This window comes from Phyllobates terribilis, unplaced genomic scaffold, assembly GCF_046119375.1.
Source record: "Phyllobates terribilis strain yellow unplaced genomic scaffold, ASM4611937v1 Scaffold_9__5_contigs__length_417890890, whole genome shotgun sequence".
NCBI lineage: Eukaryota > Metazoa > Chordata > Amphibia > Anura > Dendrobatidae > Phyllobates > Phyllobates terribilis.
The window spans coordinates 90,888,964-90,912,586 of record NW_027362769.1 but is presented as its reverse complement, the minus strand read 5'-3'; the positions used below and the strand labels follow the sequence as shown (position 1 = coordinate 90,912,586).

The 23,623-nt window shown below is 41.3% G+C and overlaps 1 protein-coding gene across 1 annotated transcript in view; it reads left to right on the top strand.

Annotated features, from left to right (window-relative positions):
• COL6A1 (collagen type VI alpha 1 chain) overlaps positions 1-23,623 on the top strand; it is a 70,917-nt gene that overhangs the window by 36,244 nt on the left and 11,050 nt on the right. The window contains exons 10-22 of the mRNA XM_073646772.1: positions 754-798; positions 900-926; positions 1,492-1,518; positions 2,662-2,706; positions 4,593-4,646; positions 5,470-5,532; positions 5,639-5,701; positions 12,226-12,279; positions 12,365-12,400; positions 12,979-13,041; positions 15,054-15,116; positions 19,670-19,732; positions 21,953-22,015. Coding sequence (XP_073502873.1) covers positions 754-798; positions 900-926; positions 1,492-1,518; positions 2,662-2,706; positions 4,593-4,646; positions 5,470-5,532; positions 5,639-5,701; positions 12,226-12,279; positions 12,365-12,400; positions 12,979-13,041; positions 15,054-15,116; positions 19,670-19,732; positions 21,953-22,015 — 666 coding nt within the window. The remainder of the gene's footprint in view (positions 1-753; positions 799-899; positions 927-1,491; positions 1,519-2,661; positions 2,707-4,592; positions 4,647-5,469; positions 5,533-5,638; positions 5,702-12,225; positions 12,280-12,364; positions 12,401-12,978; positions 13,042-15,053; positions 15,117-19,669; positions 19,733-21,952; positions 22,016-23,623) is intronic.

Genomic DNA, 23,623 nt, shown 5'->3' with positions numbered 1-23,623 from the left:
CTTATTTGAGGTCTTTTGCTTTAGATATTTGAGGCTTAAATTTAGAGTTTCATAGTTTTAAGGTTGAAAGTAGACATACTGTAAGTCCAGAGAGTTCAATTTATAACCCTAATATGTTAATCCAGAGGAAGGCAAAATCCCATGAGGCAGATGCTAATTACCACATGACTGATTTTCTCACATCCGAGAAAATCGTTCCGATCACAGTGTGATTCAATTTTCTCAGATGTGCAGAATAAAAAAAAGAAGAAGTTTCTCCATTTTCTCCATCAAGTCTGAAAATCAGACTTCATTTGGATGTCATTCGAGTGCGGTCCGCTTTTTCTCACGGACCCATAGATTTGAATTGCCGAGTGCTTTCCGATTAACTGAAGCAAATCGTTCATGTTGTGATTTTCTTTTCTTCAGGCCACTCCAAGGAAAAAAATAAAAAAATCAGATATGTGCACGGCCTCATTGAATAATGTGGGGACAAGTGCTATCCTTCAAAATGATGGATAGCACTTGTCCTATTTTTACGGTCATGTGTACATGCCCTTAGGAGAAAAATTCCTTCCCGACTCCACGTACGGCAATCAGACCAGTTCCCTGGATCAACGTCCCATCACCGAATCTAGTACCCAATACCCATAGTTAAGCTCCACTTATGGAAATCTACTTACCAGTTACTCAATTTACAATATAAGATACATTTTGGCACTGTATCTTTCAGTTTTCCATTTGTGTATTTCTAATAATGTGTAACTTTTGCAGGGCCGTCCTGGTGACATTGGACCTGTAGGATACCAGGGAATGAAGGTGCGTTTGTTGACATTTGCAATGATGATGTCACCCAATATCAGTTTTTTTGTTCATGTTGAGTTTCATCTTCTTTTGTCTTCTCTTCTTTTCCACAATAGGGGGACCAAGGCTCTAAGGGAGAAAAGGTAAGTAGGCATCAGCAATTCTGCAGCAAAGATAAAAATGATCCCCCTTTCAGATGCCTTTTGACACCACCAAACTTTTGCCCTTAGTCTATTTTCATAAATGAAGTATATTTTTCACTTTCTTCTTTGTTAATACTCCAGCACTTGTGGAGATATCAATCCCTTTGCAGGCTCTCGCCACCTATTTATATTGGGTTGATAGTGACCATACTGAAATCTGTGTCAAAAATACCAGGGTAATCCCTATGGTATGTGTATCCAGGGGTCTAACAATAATAGGTGCTTGGATTGTAGTCATACCCAAGCCCTTGAGACTAAGGGACCTAAACAGTCCCATTGACCCATAATAAAAGACCAATACTATTATGGACCCATGATAGATGGGGGCCATGTTGGAGACTTTTCATTGGGGCCCACAAGCTTCAAGTTACGCCACTGTGTGCATCCTTGTTTTAGTGAGAACCATTGCACAAGAAGAATTGTGGCTTAGTGACTTAACAAATTACCACCATATTCATTTACACGACAAAATGTTTTGCTACAAGTCTCTGATTTTCTGTTGCAGGGTGGAAGAGGAGCAAAGGGTGCAAAAGTAAGTATTTTGCAGTTTTAAAAGTCTAGTTAAGAAACTTCATATTAGTCTATTATCTGATTGACATTTTTCATTATCTCCCATTCGTGCTTCTCATAACTGGAGATGTGTATTCTTTATCCACATAAACCATAATTATTGCTTCATCTGTAAGCAGAAATGACATCAGACTCCTATTCTTGCTGCTTACTGGGAACGATGAAGCTGTTCCATTTATGGTAACACATGAATCCTCTTCGTGAAGATTACAGTACAGCATATGACTGTGTCTAACACAGAGAAACTTCCCAATAACCGCAAATAGTTTGGGTTGTTGATAGTGATGAGCGAGCATGCTCGTTACTCGAGATTTACGAGCATGCTCGGGTGTTTTCCAAGTATCTTCAGCATACTCGAGTATCTTCAGCGTGCTCAGGTGTTACGTTTCTGTCACTCTGTGCTCATTATTTGCGACTGTTTGACAGCTTTAATACATGTGAGGAATGCCTGTTTCTTAGGCATTCTCGCCGAAAGGGTTAACAGAACATACTCACTCATCACTAGTTGTTGAACCTTAGCTAACCCTATCTATGTATCATATATTCCCTATCTAGAAGAGCAGCTGCTTGCTTTAGTTTTTAGCTGTGATACAATAACTTACGCCTTACGCATAGTCCAAATATTTAATTCATGCTAGCAAACTCTGCTTTAGCTACTGTTCATTTTATATACATTTCTGCACTATGTTACTGCAGATTGGTGAATCCTGACAGTGTGCAATGTGCGCACTGTTAGGATTCTGCTCCAGCATTCTATTCCGCTCCAGCATTCTATTCCGCTCCAGCATTCGGCATGTGAGTGGAAGATTGTGCTTTGCAAACTTGTGGTCACCCCCTTTGAAATTATTAGGTTGTGCATTTAATGTACGGACTGTCCGTGTCCTGTAGCGACAGATGCTTTCTCTTGTTTTTTTCTACACATATGACGGAGACCCTGAATAACTAAATAATATTAACTTGAAAGTCCCTAATAGGGTATTTTTTAAATATTTTTTCCAAACTCTACGGAGCCTTAAAAAACTTTTCTCATTACACTTATGTTTTTTGTTCATTTTCATGTCCTTAAAATTTATTCGTGGTTAAAAATGTTTCTTTTATTTTACAGGGTGAAAAGGGCAAACGAGGAAACGATGGAATTGATGGACAAAAGGTGCGTAAAAGTTACCATATTCTTTGGATACTAGAACGCATCATGACCATGAGCTGAATCTTAGAGGAATAAAAATAAAAATACATATTTTTTTAATTCATATATTCTATGAATAATTCTCAGATATAGCACATGGAAGCCAGAGTACCTCAAGATTATGTCAGCCACAGTGCCAGTTACAATGCCTGCTTTTATGTCCTCTCTTCTAGCCACAGTGCCCTTTATAATATACCAGCCCCAATGCCCCACATTGTACCAGAAAAAGGACCCTCATTTTGTTGTCACAGGTCTCTCTGTTTGCTAGCCACAAAAGTGCTCATTACTCTGTCGGTCATAATTCTCCCACAGTGCGCCATCACAGTGCCCCATTTTTATGTCTGCTACAGTGCTCCTACAAGACCCGACATTGGCCTCTGGTGAGGAAATGCAACTTTAAGGCTATTCAAAGGATTCTTACAGATTGGACAGACAATTCCTTTACATGGACAGAATGGTTTAAACAGATTTTGCATAAATCAATAGAACAAGCAAATATAAGAAACGTTGTAGCATATTTTAGAAAGATATGATCCTTTCTCCACTTATGAGCCACTTCTTCATCCCCCTGCCTCCACAACTTATCATCCACTTTGAAAAATATCTGAAATCTATCTTTATCAAAATAATATGGACTACCGGCAGAGTGAGGTGTCGGGATACAGCCCTCATTAAACTCTATAGGGAGGGGAGGAGGAGTGAAAAGCAATCTGCATAGTCAAAGATCAAGTAAAGATCCCAAGATTCCGAGGCACCAGTGAATGTTTATGGGGATAAAACCTAGCTTTTATTCCAACCTTAAAATCGCATGCAAAAAATACAAAATAGAGGTAGACGATGCGATGTTTCGGCCATAGTAGGCCTTTAATCGGAAAGTGCTCTGGAATATGCTGGTGCTATATAAATAAAAATTATTATTATTACTATTATTATTTATCAAGCCAGAAATACAAGTGATAAAAATTCAGCCTTGCAGCTTCTAGCAAATATATTTCAGTTCCGTACTGAATTCACAACCACACAGCTCAGTACTTCTGTTTCATTTTTTCATTGATTCTTCTGCTCCCTCTTTATGTATGCTACAGGGAAAGAGAAGCAGTAATCCCTCATGTCTGTGTGTACTATGTATAGGAAACATTATAGTAGCTAGTCTACCACCCATTAGGACAGAGCGTCAACTGAAAATTAGACAAAGATCCAAAGATTTTCCCTCACCCAAAAGCTTTATTCACATCTACACAGCTTAGTACTGCTGTATGATTTTCTCCATACTTCTGTCCCTTCTGCATGTGTGTTAATTGATGAATGAAGAGCAGAAATCTGTGTGCTGTGTTGTGTATGGGAGATATCATATGTCGCCTTCCACCAGCTCAGAGGCAATTGCAAATTAAGAGATAGAGCATGCAGAAGAAGGAAAACTGGTGAAAAATTCAAGATACAAACCACATAATGGAAAGAAATAGTGTTATTCTTCATTTACACATTCAGGACAGCTTATACCGGAAAGTTACTTGAAATAACAGGTAGACTTTGCCTTTTTTCTATGTATTTACTTTCCAGAATTTTACAAATCATTAAAACAGACATAAAAGTAATAGTTTTATTTTTTCTTCCATCAACAACTTTACAATAGATACAAAATATTTAAAGATATTACGCTTGAGTAACGGAAACTACAGTAAATAGAATAACAGAAGTCTTGGGAAGACAACTATTTATTTCTAAAGTTTTTGCACCCTAAATAATCCTGAGTAATAAGGAGCACATTATCTTTTGTAATAATTATATCTTGGTTCTAGTAATTTTCTAAATATAATTTTACATATTTTCCATTTTATTATTTCTATCAGGGAGTTGATGGAGAGCTTGGATTCCCTGGTTGCAAAGGATCGCCTGGTTTTGAGGTAACAAATAAAATGAGTAATAGTTTTCTTATATTTCCACGTCTAAAGAACATTATACGCATTAAATTAAATTTGGCCAAACCTGTCGATATTGTCTGGATCGGCCGACAGTTTAATGTTTATGGGGGCCTGCAGACTGTTCCTAGAATTATGATGTTGAGGAGAGAAGGATCTGGTTGTTGGAATTTTTCTGGCCAATCCTTTTTTAACGACTGCCTGCATAGTCTACGATTGATCATTTATTTCAACAGCCAATCAGAGAAGACAGAGCTGCAGGGGAGGGAAATAGCAGCAGTCTGAGCCAATTAAAAGCCAAGAGGTGTGGCTTAGACTATCTCAGACTTCCCGTAGGCCCCTGTAGCTAAGCTGTAGTCACAGGTCTCCTATCCACTTATTAGAGATATCTTGATAAATTCTGCAAGCTTTGAAAATACATATCAAGAAATCACCTCTTGTAGATTTTGACATACATATAATTTTTTAGCCAATTCTGGGCAGTTTTATGAAATGTCGAGGAGTCTTCAAATTTATACTTAGCATTTCCTGAGTTCTAATGAAGAACAGTAGAAGTTTGGTTTGTACCAGGCAGTAGAAGAATAATGATAAAGGGTTCATGACATGCAGTTCATCTAAAGTTTTTTTCCCAATCTTTCATTTTGATAAATAGAGTAGAGGCCTCCGAGCCATTATTTTTTTATTTAATCGAGGCTGACAACTAAAGGATAAGTGCTAACAGTAATTACCGTGGACACAGAAGCCGCTGAATAATGTTAAATTCAGCAAGTCCAAACTTTAAATTGAAATGTATGAGTTGTCATTATAGGGAGAATCTGGACCTCCTGGGCCCAAAGGAGATCCTGGCTCATATGGCGCAAAAGGAGATAAGGTAAGACTGTTTGTCATATTGTATGTCGCTTATCACTTGGATAAGATGTCACATGCACTAGTCAAGCAGTACAAAGTTGCTTATGACATATTATTCATCTTTCTAGGGTGATCCTGGACAAGCTGGTTCTCCTGGGAAACCTGGCAATGCTGGTAACATAGGAGAAAAGGTAAGATTTTAAAAGTTTGTTTTCAGTATTAATTTGGAATATTTTAAACATGACATACTTCTGCTGTTGTAGTATTTGGGAAAATATGTTGACACCATGGTTGATTAATGAAAATATATATACTAGAAAAGTGGTGTAATATGCACCATAAATGGCTTAAAGGTGTTGTCTTATTTTCAGCAGGAGCGCACCACTACCCAGGCTCCCTGCTCAATTGACATTGGGGTCCAGTGGTATCATCACACTTCTGACCCGAACTGTGCACTTTTCAATGCTGCAAAAGCAGAGGCAGCTTTGCCTCTGCAGCATTGGAGAAGCGCAGATCCATCCAGATCCAGAGCACTGTTTTTACAAGCTCTATAGAAAAGATCTTGTAAGCACTGGACATGTTTGGCCACCACTGCCAAACTAGATCAGTTGCTGATACCCTAGGTAATGATGTTTTTTAAACTGCAACCTTGCTTGATTTTCCAAGCACTTTTCAATTTTAACCTTTAACAAATCTGACGATAATTACTTTAGTGTTGTGGCCTGAGGTCTAAGGGGTAACATTTCTACTTGTGGAGAGGGACATACTGGCCATGGACATACTTCTCCTTCTGGAGAGGGACATACTGGCCATTCCAATGTAAGGAGACTTATTAACTGTGCAATTTGAAAAAATGGTGCACAAAGTGAATATGGCAAAAAAACAACACCAACATTTTCTGGTGGAAACTTTAAGGCCATGTGCCCACGATAAGTTTTTGCTGGGTCAAAAACGCAGTGTCCTACAGTTCTAGCAAAGTGGATGTGATTTAAAGAGATTTTCCTTGCCCACTGTGCTTTTATTTTACTTGGCGTAAACTGACCTGCGGTGTGTATTTCAAATCCGCAAATGTCTCTTTCTCTTGTGGGTACGTTGAGTTTTATGTGCAGATTTTTCCCATCGACTTCCAATAGATGCGGAAAATCCAGTGGTAAAAAACGTAAATGCGTTTTTAGTGCATTTCCGCATCAGAAAAAATACAAAAGGAAATACGTTTTTTTGCACATCACATGTGTTCATGTCTATTGATCTTGACTTCTACTTACCTTTAGTACATGAAAAAACCTGGGAGTCTGAACTGAAACGTAAATTGATGTGCATGCAAAATGTAAATGCATGTTCACATAAGGCCACTAGACAGAGAAAAAACAAAGACAAACAAAATACCCAAATAACTGGAAGTAAATGGTTAATTCGCACAGTGCATAAAAATAATGATAAATAATAAAGGGTATTTAGTTAACATAATTTTGATCAAAATAATGTAAAAGCCTATCCCGCCACGTCACGGCAACTCTTATGGGACAGTCCTAACTCTAATATTAAAACCTTACCATTTGTCAAGTGACATGCATATGGATAAGGGCAGAGAGACTGAACCCCTAGTAGAAGCATGGACCTGAGAGGCAGAATGAACCTTTCAGCTCAGACAAAGGGCGGCCACACCCTTATATGCACTGAAGCACACTAAACTGCAAGAAAACACCTGGGAGTCTGAACTGAAATGTAAATTGATGTGCATGCAAAATGTAAATGTGACGCGCCCCTGGGCCTGTGTCGCGCTGCGTTGCGCAGGCGGGAGCTTACCCGGAGCCGGATCTGTTGAGGGTTGTAGTCTCGTGGCGGTGACCCGGTCCGTGCCCAGGGAGTCAGACTAAGTGGCGCTGTATCAGCGGTAGATGTAGGACGACTACGCCACCCGTTGAATGCAGCTATGGAGCTGCCGCTGCAGGGCAGACCGCTGAGGCCGGTGGTAGGATAGTGCAGCGTAGATGGTATAACCCCCAACGGGAGGGGTATGGCCTCAGGGCAGCCGACGTGGATGATGGGGGTAGCAGGAATCACTCAGAGTTGATGCGGTGTGATTCAGGGTCTTTACTGGTGACAAAGATAGACCCTCCTGGAGTACTGGCTAGCGATCGGGGCCTGGTCAGTCCTTGAGCAGATGGGATCTCCCCTGGCCAGGCGGAGTTGTAGGCCTCCCAAACTGACTGTACTCTTCTGGCTACCTTGCTAGAGGCGGGTATAAGTAGCCCACGTCCCTGAGTGTACCGTGTGGTGCTCACCCGTATGGCCGGTGACTCGGGGCCTTCTAGTAGCTTCCGCTCCATGACGGCGGTGCTGGTCCCATGCGTGTGACCGTACCTTCGGGTTTCTTGGCCAGAGGACCTGAAATCCCCTGCCTGACGGATTCTGCTGCTGGGTAGGAGTTAGTCCCCACAGCCTCGGACTCCGGGTCCGGTAAGAAATCTTCTCAGTCAGGGCGAGCTCTGCAGCTGCCAGCCCCTGACTCCTTGTAACACTGCTCCCACAGAGCTCCTGTTGTTTCTTCCTATGCTGCTTCTCTTCTCTACTTCTGGCATGGCCCAGGAGCTGGGCCCAGCCGGAGCCACAGCTCCCTGTCAGCCCTCCTGGCTGCACTCTCCCTCTGAACTCTCTAACCCTGCCTCAGCCCCAGGTTTATATAGGGGAAGTCCTTCCCCTCCCAGGACTGGGCAGGAGGTGTGGCATGCACAGGATCCCTGACCAAGAGACCTCCCACCTGCTCTCAGACATAACATTGCTGTTACCGTGGAAACCAGACCCCTGGGGTGCCACATTCCCCCCTAGTGAAATTTAGTACTCCGGGACTAAACATATTTTTAGAAAAACATAACAAGGTATAAACAATAATAATACAATAAGAAAAACACATAAAGATGGTTTCGGCGTGTCCGCAACCGGGTGCAGTTTTTGAAGGAAACAAAGGTGTCCATTTCACCAAAACAGGGAGACGTAACCAGGTAGGGGTCTGTCCTGCCCCGAGTCCTTAACAGTCTTTTAGTCCATCCTGGGTTACGCTCCACTAACTGTACAAAGGATTCCCGGTAAATCCACCAAGGACTCCTATAAATTACTAGAAACACATAATTATTTACAGGATATGGCCGCTCTCAGTCCTCGGCCAGTGGGGATAAGGATTGGCTGCTCACAGTCCTCAGCCTGGTAAGGGATAGGGGATGGCTGCTCACAGTCCTCAGCCTGGTAAGGGATAGGGACACACGGGGAACAATTCACTAATCCCAACGGGGACCATATTTTAATTAGCAGCAGTCCTTGTACCCTAACGGGTAACTATGTACAGCTCTTTATTCACGCTACTTCCCTTCAGTAGCTATGTCCTCTTTGTGCTCCCTCCTGAGGGTAGTCCTCAGACCCATCCGGGTCCTCTTGGCTTTCCTCGTATTGGTAGTACTGCAGCTCCTCCTCGGTTAGCTGGGTTAGTATCTCTGCGACAGTCCTCCTCCCAGGTGGCCAGGACTTTACCTCCCTTTGGGCTGCCCCGGTTAATTGGGCCACCAGGATGCTCACTTTTTGCTCTTCTGTGAGGGGGTACACCTGGAAGAGGCTATCCAGCTTTTCACTAAAGTCATGCAGGGTATGTGACTCCCCTGAGTACTGGGGTAGCCAGGCTGCCCCCGGGATATAGGGCATGGTGAAAGGCATGACCGCAACAGCGGTGGCGCTGGCGGGGGTTGAAGCGGTGAAGCTCTCCTCCGTATCCGACATCCTTCTCCCCCCTAGTGGACCGTGGCCTACCTTGCGATGATCCTCTTCCGTAGGCCGCGGCTCCGCAGTGGATCGTCAGGGTTGAGGACCTTCCGTCGCGCTCCTGTGACGTTGGCGTCTGCTGGGCTCCTTCCAGGACCTTACGCAACGTCCGGACGTGAGGCGGGGCTTCAGTTCTCGCGCGCTTTCGGAGTCCACGCCCCTCTTCTTCCCGCGCGGTGTCCTCAAGATGGCGTCCAATGGCGGGAAATCTCCACGTATGGCGGGAAGAAGGCCGAAGATGGCGCCGGATGGCGGGAAAACTCCACCGATGGCGGGAAGGAAGCGGAAGATGGCGCCGGATGGCGGGAATCTTCACCACAGGTAAGTTTGAACAGTCTTTTTCAGGCACGCAGTACCCGGTGGTTGCAGGCACGAAATCCTGCCGACTACGCCAAAAGTTGACGCGCCCCTGGGCCTGTGTCGCGCTGCGTTGCGCAGGCGGGAGCTTACCCGGAGCCGGATCTGTTGAGGGTTGTAGTCTCGTGGCGGTGACCCGGTCCGTGCCCAGGGAGTCAAACTAAGTGGCGCTGTATCAGCGGTAGATGTAGGACGACTACGCCACCCGTTGAATGCAGCTATGGAGCTGCCGCTGCAGGGCAGACCGCTGAGGCCGGTGGTAGGATAGTGCAGCGTAGATGGTATAACCCCCAACGGGAGGGGTATGGCCTCAGGGCAGCCGACGTGGATGATGGGGGTAGCAGGAATCACTCAGAGACGATGCGGTGTGATTCAGGGTCTTTACTGGTGACAAAGATAGACCCTCCCGGAGTACTGGCTAGCGATCGGGGCCTGGTCAGTCCTTGAGCAGATGGGATCTCCCCTGGCCAGGCGGAGTTGTAGGCCTCCCAAACTGACTGTACTCTTCTGGCTACCTTGCTAGAGGCGGGTATAAGTAGCCCACGTCCCTGAGTGTACCGTGTGGTGCTCACCCGTATGGCCGGTGACTCGGGGCCTGCTAGTAGCTTCCGCTCCATGACGGCGGTGCTGGTCCCATGCGTGTGACCGTGCCTTCGGGTTTCTTGGCCAGAGGACCTGAAATCCCCTGCCTGACGGATTCTGCTGCTGGGTAGGAGTTAGTCCCCACAGCCTCGGACTCCGGGTCCGGTAAGAAATCTTCTCAGTCAGGGCGAGCTCTGCAGCTGCCAGCCCCTGACTCCTTGTAACACTGCTCCCACAGAGCTCCTGTTGTTTCTTCCTATGATGCTTCTCTTCTCTACTTCTGGCATGGCCCAGGAGCTGGGCCCAGCCGGAGCCACAGCTCCCTGTCAGCCCTCCTGGCTGCACTCTCCCTCTGAACTCTCTAACCCTGCCTCAGCCCCAGGTTTATATAGGGGAAGTCCTTCCCCTCCCAGGACTGGGCAGGAGGTGTGGCATGCACAGGATCCCTGACCAAGAGACCTCCCACCTGCTCTCAGACATAACATTGCTGTTACCGTGGAAACCAGACCCCTGGGGTGCCACAAATGCATGTTCACATAAGGCCACTAGACACAGAAAAACCAAAGACAAGCAAAATACCCAAATAACTGGAAGTAAATGGATAATTCGCACAGTGCAAAAATAATAATAAATAATAAAGGGTATTTAGTTAACATAATTTTGCACTGAAGCCCACTAGACTACAAGAAAAAAAAAACCTTTAGTACATGTATCTCTTATCCAGTTTTTACATTTTCCTTGCTTGTTGACTATTCAGAGTTCTGTGACACTCTTGTGGTTGGATTTCTTTGTTCCTTCACTTTCACATCTTCTATACACTTATACTACGAACATTCTATTAAAATATTAGCATTATTTATATTTGGAACATCATACACACATATCGATAGGTGTCTGCATGGTTGTCTTGCGGTTACATAACTGTCATATCATTATTGTATGTCTATATATTTTCATTCATGGAGTATTACTTTACTATCCATTTGCATCATGTGACTTTACACCTGGTTTTGCGCAGAATATACAATGACTCGCTATGTAGATCCAGTTCCTTTATCTGCGCATGCGCTGGCCTAATTATGGGCATTCTCGTATTGTATCATTTGAACGTATGCGTGAAATCCATCACTGCACGCCTGTGCAATGGTCATATAGGCCTGAATGGTTACACGCATGTGCCAAGCCGCCCGATATAAGGGTTGGACCAGAGAGCTTGCACATGCGTTGTACTGATCACTGGTAATTCATCGTAACTTCTGATGTGTGGACGCACATGTATGATCTTGCCTATGTACATGTGATAACGGGTTGCCGCCTTCCATAGCTGATATTGATCCAAGTAACTTACAGATGTACTTATATGACTCCACTGGCCAAAGACATTTGCCTTTTTGCCCCTGATGAAGCTGCATCTTTAGTAACCTAATTTACTTAATAGGTGCAGAAATTGGGCTGAAAATCTGCAATATCAAAAACTGACCAAAAGCTCATCATGGGAATGTAGCCTTAGAAACATTTTATGACTTTTTATAATGTAAAGTTTTCAGATTTAAGACAGTTTTGGAACTAATAATGATGGATGTCAATGGCAGTTCCAAATATTGGACACATCCATGCTGTCCTCTACTGATATATTTCTTGTTTGCTATGGTAAACCATGATACTTTAAACTCTTGACTATCATGAAGTTAAAGTTTTTGATATGTAGTGGATGTTTTGGGTGAAAACTTTGTTAATATAAAAGATATTGTCCAAAGTGAAAAATAAGATGCTGTACATGCAGGAAAACTAAAATTACCCAATTTATCTAAAGAAAAAAAAAAAAAGTACCTTAGACTTATCAAAGAAACTGTCCTAAGTTTATATCCACAACATATCGTCTGGAAACTGTCGATTACTTATTTTAAGTAATCTTATTACTTGTTTTTTGTCTTCTGTTGTCTTATGTGTGTTACTTATTTTATAGGGAGATCCTGGAGGAAATGGCCCACCTGGCGAGAAAGGTGAATCAGGTGATGAGGTAAGTAGTCAAAAAACTTGTGATCATAAGTAAAAGAAAACCCCCCTCAATTTACAGATTGTTACATTTAATTTGGTCTTCACAGGGTAATGCTGGACCCGATGGATCTCCAGGTGAACGGGTAAGACAGCACAAATCTACTGATTTTTGTATATTGATGTGCTAGATGCAGATTTTGCAGCGTATTTTATTCTTTGCGTTGCATAGAGAGAAATCTGTGACACAAATCAGAAAGACATCTCCAACATTTAGGACAATACTGCAGCTTTGCCCTAAAGTATATCAATTTGACCATGGATTTTTTTAAATCATCTGGCAATATTGCTGCATATTTACAAACAGATTTGTTAACTTTTTTTTTTGCAATATACTTAGTCCAACTGTAACAAGCCATGCACCTGTATGTCCATCACACGATGCGAACAGATTTTCATCTGCTGGAAGTAAACAGCGAGCTTGATAACCACAAGGAGTTTTCAAAAAGTTGATGGAACTGGAGTAAAACCACCAAAACTCACTACATTTTCGTGCATCTACGAGTTTTGCAAAAATTTTCCAACATTTCAAATAGTTTTATGCCAGAATTCTGGAGAAAACTCTTTGATGAATCAAGGCCTTGGTGTTTTATTCTGAATGTCATATTATAAGAGTTTTATACAATTTGGAATTAACACAACTTTTTCTGTGTTTTTTCTATAGGGCGGTCAAGGAGAGCGTGGTCCTCCTGGGGTATCTGGTGTACGAGGACCCAGAGGAGATAAGGTACATTTTGGGGAAGATTTCCTAAGTCACATGAAACTGAATTCTGTCACAAATTGTGTAGAAATGATGGAATACATAGCACGTCGCACATTATTTCTGCTTTAGACACTTTTTACCTATTATTAGAAGTGCGCTGAGATAAGTAAATCAATAGCTATATATGTATTTCAGCCATGAGGTGGACGAGAAATGTTGAGATTTTAAAAGTGACCGAATAAACAAGGTTCTTATGTCGATTGATAAAAAACACAACAGTAATATATGTTATTTATTAGTTTATATGATATATTTTACTGATGACAAACATGCTGATTGAGAAGGGGTTGTCCAAGTAGTGGACAACTCCATTAAGAATAATGATAAATCAGTTTGTTGGAAAAGATTCATTTTAACTTGTATTTTAATCATTGAAATCCCTGGAATTTGCATGCTGATGAGTCCAGTGGGCGGTCCTTCTTGGTGATTGATATTCTTTTCTTAATTACTGTGCTTGCAGAAATAGCTCTCAGTCACTAGTAGGGCCACCTACTTGACTCATATATACACATATTTATGAACACCAGGGATTTCAATAAATAAAACCTATTTTTCTTGACTTTCACCATATTTATGATGTGTTTTACACACTTTCTTCACCATGTAGACACGAGGGAGTGGCCTCTCTGGAAAGGGGTATGGCTTAGTGGAAAATGGGAATGGTCTTAGGTGTGGCAAAAATGCACTAGAATTGTGGCACGCAGTTCTCACAAAGTTAACCAACTAACATGTGGTGTAAAATTAGACTAGACTATGTTAAAATACACCAGATTTGTCAAACAGCGTGAACACTTATGATAAATCTGGTGCATTTTAAGACTGTATAGTCTAAGTTTGCACTGTCTAGGCCTTTGCTAGCATTAATAAATCTGCCCAATATGCATATTAATTATTTAAACATAGTTTTTTTTATTTTTAAAAATTGACATTGGGTGGCCATATTGCAAACATATATTTCTTCCTACAAATTCTGTATAGACAAAGTACAGCAGGATGTGCAATGATTAAAAGTTAATGGTCAGCAAGCTTATTATAGACTTTTACAGTCTTCATGGTGGGGTAGAAAACAGCCATTGTCTCAGAGATTCGGTAGTGACAGGGAAGCTGACAATCAAAGAAAACCTTTCACCGGGTCAAAAGTGTCCAGTTTTTCCTCTTTTGCACTGTACAGTAATACATTTTTTTTTTAAATTTGCAATACTGTGCCAGATATGGACCTTTATTTAGTGCTATTTTCATAGTCTTTACTAATGGGCCATGACTCACTGGGTAATAATGCAGAGGAGCCTAAAGAAACTCCGCCAAAGAATCCTGTGAGCCATACCCCCTTGTAAACATGATAAAAATGAGCACTAAATAAAAAGGTTCTAGAACTGTATAGCAAATTTTAAGAAGAAAAAAAAGTGAATACTCAAGAGAGCAGTGGGAATAAAATAATCTGAAAAAAACTGGCCAATTTTGACCAGGGGAAAGGTCCTCTTTAGGTATCTATAGTGTTGCTATTTTGCCTACTTAGGCCCAAACAGTCATTTGCCACTTATTCCTCTGCCTTGTAATGATATGAGATGACTCTATTATAATTGTCCCAGTCTACACTGCAAAGCCAAAAAGATCTTAAAAGGATGTTAAAAGGAGGTCATCCAATTTAGTGTGCTCCAGTGGCTAGTCAGAAAACTGATTTTATATAGTCACAGAAATTGTCTATATAAGAAAACAAATAATGTATTTTTCCAATTATCCACCCCATTTATTTATTCTGTTACTGCTCCTGGCCGCAAAATATGCACCACATTTTAAAGGTTTCAGCATTTCTCATGTATGTCACATCTGTTTGAAGCCACAGTTTAATTATTTTATTATGTATCTGCTGTAAATTATTAAATTCCCAGTATTACAGCAATGAGTCACTAAACATGAACATTTTATATTTGTTGTATGCTTATTTTTTACAGTTTTTTTTAAAATTCTGCTTCTAGGGAGATCCAGGGCAAGCTGGAGACCAAGGCCGAGATGGACCTGTGGGTCCTTCTGGTGATCCAGTAAGAAGCAATCATTTATAATACAAATACTATAACATGTCTATTTCTCTTATATGTTACATTATTTCCAAACTATACAATGGGATCCCATATATATATATATTTCTTTCTCTTTTTGTTATAGTTGGATGGTTGACTCATAAAAGTGAAGAACCTTAGGCAGAAATGAATTGAGCTTTTGAGTGCTGTTGCAACAGTTGTGAATGAATATCGAATAGGTTAATTGATGTTGGATTTTTCCAAACTTTCATTGCAGGACAATATGAAACAAGAGACTAATATGGATACATTATGAGCATTGTTGGGACCAACACTGTATTTCTAGCAAGTAGTACCGTTCCTGATGATTGACAGTTTTTTGCTCTGGTACACAGCCACTGACCTGTCAATCAACCAGGGGAGGGTGCTACAAGATAATAAATGCAGCATGATGCTGAGAAGCTAGAAGTGCATCTTCACGCCCCAATGCACTTCCAGACAACTTCAAAACGTTATTTCTCGCAGCAAGAGCAGTGCTTTGAGATCATAAAGGGATCAACTGGCTTATCTTTTAAAGAGCTACACAATCATATAAATGATTGGGGGTGGGGGGTTTAAAGTTTCTTACAGGTTCCCTTTAAAGGGAACCTGACAAGTCTCCCATGCCCTCCAACCCACCAGCAGCAATTGTATATTTTGTGCTCAATAACCAATCGTTTATTGTGTTTGACACCTAAACACATGTTTAAAATAAGTCTGTATAAACTCCAATTTTCATATGTAAATTAGTCTTTTGTTAGTGGATGGGGCGTTTGTTTCCACAGACTAGTCATCCCACTCAGCTTACTATTACGCCCCTATGGGCGTGATAACATGATTTGGAAGAGACGGCATCATCACTGGCTCCCTGCAAATCTTGCGCATGCGCGCAGCTGTCTTCACCCATGTCATTGTGCCCCTGAAGCCGGGTGTACACTTACCGGTCTCAATGGCGCACTGCCCATGTCTGGAAGGGAAAAAGTCATTAAAGGGAACCTGTCATGTTGAAAATGGTATCTGATCTGGAGGCTGCATGTTATAGAAAAGGATGAGCTGATCAGACTGATAAATATTTTTGTGGGAAAAGTTTCAGTGTAACTTGCATTTTATTCATTGAAATCCCAGGTGTTTGAATGCATAGGAGTCCGGTGGGCAGTCCTATTCAGTGATTGACAATCTTTTCTCTACATGCAGACATAGCTGTCAATCACTGAGTAGGACCACCCACTGAACTCGTATGCATGCAAACACCAGGGATTTCAATGAATAAAATAAGTTATACTGAATATTTTTTAACAAACCTATATATCATTCTTCTCAGCTCATCCTTCTCTATACCGTGCTATCCATAGATCAGACTGCATGTACAATGTGATAGCTTCCCTTTAAATAAGAGCCGTATTATTGATTTTAAAAAGTTCCCAAACTTTCATTTTGCAACAGTTTTAATCTTTTGACATTCATTCTTAGTGGTGTAAAGAGGACAAAACCCCTGGAATAGTTTACCACTACTACCACTACTATAAAATATGGATGTGCCTGTTGGAATATTTTCTCTCTGACCTTATTTCCTCCGTATGAATTTTTTTCGATGTGAAGGTGATTTTAAACATTGGCAGAAAAACATCTTTGCTCTTCCAATTACAAATGTAGTGGAGAAGAAATTAAGCAGATAATAAGGCAGATGTGGCTACCGACGGTCCAAGAACTGGCAGTTGTGCACTGTAGTAACAGCGGATGTGTGTTTGTATCCCTGTGGAATTGCAGATATATACTGTCTGTGCATTATTTTCATCCTTCGCTTACTAAAACGTTGTATTAAAAGGAAAGCGATTCAGCTAAGGGCAGGTCTCTTGGCTCTTTTGTGCCACTGTAGAACCTTCTTTGTACATATTTAGGAGAATGTGATTCTAAACTGTAGAGATTAAGGGTAATCTAACATACACATTTTTCGATTATGGGGAGGAGGTGGACATATGTGCCCTGGTCGATGGGAGTTGGGGAAGAGGCACCACTGGTGCCAGAAACAGTTTTCATTTTATAATAATAATCATGCGTACCTTTTTCATAGAAGACTAATTATTTATATAGGTGAGAGAAGTGGTTTGCATTATTTTATGGGCATTGCACCAGCCGGAGAAACGATGAAAAAGCATGTCAACTTTTGTGACTTTTGTATTGGACATTATGACAGATGTTTGCTTAGTTCTCTGTGGTCCTTCTTACTCTGCCTGAACATGAACAATAAAAAAAGCTCCTAAACTTGTGTTTTACTTGTGGCAGTGAGATATCAAACTGAAATTAGCCAGTTGAATGGAGGCAGGGGCTGATTAGCCACTTTTGGGCTAGGGGTAGAGACTGAGAGAGAACTTTTTGAGCCTGTGCATTGCTGTGCAGTAGGATCGAGTACAGCTTCTATGAGACAAGCTAGTGATCTAAAGGCAAAGACTGGGAGATTTGGGGAGTTATTGCTTGGTCAGAATGGGATGTGTGCCAAATCAGAGTTGGAGTGTACAATGGACAGAGAGACTGGCTGCCCTGGGGACTCTTAATGGACCTATTCCTTTCGAAATTATTAGAGCATGTGGATTATGGGCAAAAGAGACAGTTCAACTTTGAGTAGTAATCCATTCTTCTGGGTAACAAATGGAAGTTCAAGTTTACATTTTGTTCTTGAAAACAATAAGCTTCATATGTTAAAATTACAGACCCACCTTTGTTGCATGTTATATTGAGAGCCCCTTTAAAACATTTGTTCCAAAATGAGCTTGGAGTGGGACTGTGTTAGTCATCATTAAACCATACTCTTGTGTTGCACAGAGTATTAATTGAAATGTGTGTTTATTAATTAATATTGGACATCTTTAAAGGGCTTTTCCAAGAATGTAATTCATCAAATTGCCCCCATCACGTAATTAAAACGGCAGCCTGTCCTAGTCAAGTGTCATCACAGACTGCAGTCTGAGGAAGCACAGCTTCTGAGACCTGTGTCTCAACTGACAGGAGCTGTATCATAGGCACATGTATTGGATATGCTGGAGAAGTGTGTGACAGGAGAAGAAACAAATCTGCTTGGCTGACCGAGCGCAAAGGACTTTTTTGTTCAGCCTCAGTCCTCTGTGTTCAGTCAGCTAAAGATTTAGTTATTCTCCTGTAAGTCAGCCCTTCTCCAGCTCCGGGTGTGTTGTTATAATACAGCTTCTATCAGTTTAAGCTTAGATCTCGGGAGCTGTGCTTCTTCAGACTGCAGACCGTCCTGACACATGATTAGGAGGATGGATTACCGTTTAAATTGTGTAATGGGAGCCATTTTATCACATTCTTGGAGAATGCTACGAAATGCTACATTTGTAGATCAATTACAGATTAGTAGATGTTTCTGGATGTTTTGTAATAATGTTAGATAAAGCATTGATAAAAAATAAGTCAGTTTTCTAGAATCAGGAATGTGTGAATTACTTTTTATTTCGAACATCATAAAGTAGGTGAAAAAATGGTGTGGACACAAAAATTTATGTAAGTAAACATTTGAAATTGGTGACCAGGGCACTGATGACAGCTACTAAGTATACTCTTAGCTGCTGCACATTGGTTATGCAACTGGCATGGGAAAACAAATGTAAGTATTACATGCTAAATGGGAAAACATTACTAACGTGGAAAACGACTCGGCGCAGAAGTGAATGGTAAACTTAACGAAAGCAACATGTGCCAGGCAGCTGCTGCCAAGGCAAATATGATCATAGTAAACATCATCAAGGTGATGAGAAAATAGTTTTCCCTCTGTACAAATCAGGCCACACATAGAGTACTGTGTACAGTTTTGGCCACCAGTGTGCAAAAAATACATAGGCGAATGGGAACAGTTTGATCTACATGAAAGCAAATTGATAAATCAAAAAAGTGGACTCTAGTGCACAGAAAGATCAAAATTGGGGCTACTTAATTTGGAAAAAAACCTAACCACATTGTATCCATATATCAAAAGTAAAAACAGTGATCTCTCAAATGATCTAGGAGGTCTGGATGTATTTCATAAAAGATATATTAAAAGTTATTCGTGCTAGATTTTTTGGAGATGAGTCAATGACCAGAGAATTTTTATTATTTGCCCATTTTGGAAGGAGGAAGGATTTTTTTCTTAAGACCGGGAACATTTTCCATTTGCTCCCTATCTTTTCTGCTATAGATAGCTCAGCTGGTATGTCTTAGTCTCAATCTCAGCCAATGTTGGTAAAACTTTATAAAGAACTATTATGTCTTTCGAGGACTGTCATCTTTTGGATTACTCTGTATAGAGTTGTTTTTATTTTACTCCACACTTTTCTCTAACTTTCTCCTTCGCATCATCTTCTTTTCACCTCTTGGCTATTTAGTGTGCTGTCAGACTTTAGATAAGCTGAGAATTTGTCATTCCTAATCTTATCAGTCTGACTTGCGGGTTTCCCTTTTTCCAGATAAAACTTTCAAGCTTTCTTCAGTTGGGATTTTAAGTTTGTGAATAGCTTGTCTATTAACGAGTTATTGCTTTGTAGGGTGAAGCAGGACCACAAGGACCGAAAGGATACAGAGGAGATGAAGGACCAAGCGGTCCTGAGGTGTGTATATTATTATGAAATGTTCATATGGAACAACAATGGCATCAGTCTTAACAATAAAGCCCCCCATATACCTTAGATAGCTGATCGTTCCCATACACAGGAGCTCTCAGGTGGCTGATCGACAAAAGGATCGACAGTCCAAAATCGGACATACCACATCCATAAATCAATTGCACCCTGATATGGTCTCGCCAACCACTCCAATTGATTGTGGGGGAATCTAATGCTTGCACATCAGACTACCTGTAATTCATAAGTACTGTATATATTATACTGTATTTTTTTAGAGACATAGGCCCGATTCATTAAGACTAGCTTAACCAGTTTTAATGAGGGGTCTGCAAGAAAAAGATGCGCTGAGCTCATTTAAAAGCGCACACCACTTCATGAATTTAGCTTATCAGCGGCGTGTGCCTCTGTGCAACTCACCAGAAATAATACTCCAGTCAAAGACTGGAGTAATATTTTATCATAAGAAACGCTGGAACTTTCTGACGTGTGGGCATAGCCATGCCCCATTCCACCCTGGCTCCTTCCCAGCGCTAAACATTTTGGTGGAGCTGCCCAAAAGTAACATGAAAACGCTAAAAGTTGCACTTTTACGTTGCTCAAAAAATGTGCCACTTTTCAGTGTTTTATGCTTGTGTAAACATTTTCATGAACTGGGGCCATAGACTTTAGAAATAAAAATAGAAAAATAGACTCATAAAGAAAAAATATAGCCTTGAAAAATTCGGCTTGATCAAAAATTTTTGTTGTGTCGCAATTTAAAATTGTCTAACTTTCCACATTTATCTATTCATAGATAACTGATATTTTCCTCTTAATAAATGAAGCAGATTATTAAAGGGGTTGTCCAGTCCAAATCGATAAGTTTACAGTCACTCTGTGTGACTGCAGACTTATGAATCCCCCCAGCGCACACACTGTGCACTGCGGCGATTTGGCGGTTTATGACCCGGGACCGGAGGGTATGTAAGAGTTATACATACTCCCGGCTAGTGGGCACGGATGCACTTATATGCAGCGAGGCCGAGCTCTCCAGTTGGCCATGTCCACTGAATGGCCGTTTCACTAGACGGGGCGCGGCCTCGCTAAATAAAAGTGTATGGAGCGAGGCCATGCCCACTATACAGGCTATGGCCAGGAGTATGTATAACCCATACATACCCTCCGGTCCAGGCTTACAAAACCGGCAAATCCCCGCTGCACACAGTACGTGCGCTGGGGAATTCATAAGTCTGCAGTCACACAGAGTGACTGCAGACTTTTTGATTTGGACCGGACAACCCCTTTAAAGAGGCACTCAAGTGCATGCAACTGTAAGGCCATGTTCACACGTTCAGTATTCGGTCAGTATTTTACATCAGTATTTGTAAGCCAGAATCAGGAGTGGAACAATCAGAGAAAAAGTATAATAGAAACACGTCACCACTTCTGTATTTTTCACCCACTCCTGGTTTAGGGTTACAAATAAAGAGGTAAAGTTCCGACCAAATACTGAACTGGTGAACATGGCTTGAAGGACATTTTATTCCAAAGATCTGACTTTTACTTAACATTCACTCATCTCAGATGTTCAGACATTTGTGAAATCTAATGAATCAATAATACATGGACGTGAAGTGGACGCGTTATGACCATGTGTATGATTCCTTAAAGTGCAGTGACCTTTACCTCTTAGATATTGATGACATAGGCTTGAAATAAGCCATTAATATCTATTTTCTGAAAAGCTCTTTAAATGCAATGATGTCAGCAAAATTATGCCGTGACCAGTCACATGTGAAGTCACAGACTACAATGTTTGGAATACTTTTTCGACATACAAAATGTCTGCCATCTGCAGAAGAGGCTTACTTACTCTTTGAAGAAATGATTGAAAACGTATGCTTTTTGCATTGTTTTGTGTTGGGAAAAAGGCGATGTTGTCATAAAAATGACTCTTGGTGCCATATGAATGTCCCATGCCCCATGCTGAGTTTCCTCCATATTGTGCTGAGCTGAGTGTTCTGATCCAACCAGAATTCTGGGGACAAATGTCCAGAATGAGACTTGATGAGCTGCTTTTGATTCCCGCTGGACTTCTCCAGCATATGTATTAAACTCCAATCATTTGCAGCTGTTTCCTGTGTCTCCTCTGTTTCCCATTAGCTATAAATCCTGTTTTTCCTTTCATTTCTTCTTATTTTTGGCTTTTTAATTTTATTGCTTTAGGGGCCTAAAGGACCAAGAGGAGCTAAAGGATTACCTGGAGAGCAAGGAGTGGCAGGCGATAGGGTAAGAGCGCGATAATGAAGAGAAAATGGTTAATTCTGCAAGTGTGAGTAGAATGGGAGTGTTATTAAGTTGCTATTAAGCAATGTTGTATTTAGTGCACAGGCTTATCTGGACAATGGAAGTGAAAAGTAATATCTAATGGAAAATGTTTAAAACATTGTAGCTAGGATTCTAATTTTCATGGAAATGTGGCACTGTTTATGGAGCGTTAAGGCTATATTGTCAGGTTCCTAAGCTTGACATAATGCAGATGGTGTTTTTATTATCGCAGTTTGTCTCCATGGCTTTGGAAGTTTATATACTGTACATGAACCCAGCTGTGAGTTGTGGAACAAAAAATAAAATGAATGAAGATCATAACAATTCTAAAGTTGTAATTTGAAAGAGAACAGTAATGAGTTACATGCATCATTATTATTAATACTGGCAGGTTTTTTTTAAAAAAAATTAAACATACAGCCATGTTCATGGAACTGAGGAATTTTGTAAATCAAATTGTAATATTTCCCAAGAGAGGACACCGACTGATAGAGATATTGTGCATTAGTGGCACTAATGTTATCATGGCTTTTCTAGAACCTGTTACCAAGGTAGTATACACTAGGTAAAAATTCATATTAATTTATATCCAGCTGCTACACAGATGTCTTCATCCTGTTCCAGTCATTGTACTACTTGCCCATCGGCAACAGAATACAACACAATCTTATCACTCTCACCCACAAAACTATCCACAGTTCTGCACCACCCTAAATCATTTGTCTCTAGCACCCTACCCTACCCATGCTCTTCACACTGCTGATGATTAAAGACTAACATACATAATGTGAACCTCCCATTCTCACCTCCAAAACTTTTCTTGTGCTGCACCTGTTCTCTGGAATGTACTATCATAGACAATCCAATTTATTCCCAGTATACCGTATTTTTCGGACTATAAGATGCACCGGACCATAAGACGCACCTAGGTTTTAGAGGAGGAAAATAAAAAAATAAAAATGTAAGCAAAAAATGTGGTCATGATGCACTTTTAAGGGGGAGGGGGTCTTCTGCTGACACTTGTATAGGGGTAATGTCTACCAATTCTGATAATATCCCCCATCCTGGTATATATGCCTCCCCCCTTCCTTTTATATGTGGTCCCCATCCCCATCCTGGTATGCCTGGCATCCCTCCATCCTGGTATTCATGGCACCCCTCATCCTTACCCTGGTATGCATGGCACCCCTAATCCCTATCCTGGTATGCATGGCACCCCTAATCCCTGTCCTGGTATGCTTGGCACCCCTAATCCCTGTCCTGGTATGCATGGCACCCCTAATCCCTTTCCTGATATGCATGGCACCCCTAATCCCTGTCCTGGTATGCATGGCACCCCTAATCCCTGTCCTAGTATGCATGGTCCCCCTAATCCCCATCATGCTGCACAATAAAAAAAAATAAACACTCCTACTCACCTTTCTTCTCTCCTCCAGCGCTGCTTCCTGTCTGCCTGCACTGATCTCTCCATGTGAGCCGCGCATGACGTCACTGCCATGTGCGGCTCACATGGAGAGATCAGCTGCCGGAAGTCACTGCTCCCCACGCCGGGTCTGTGAGCGCGGGGAG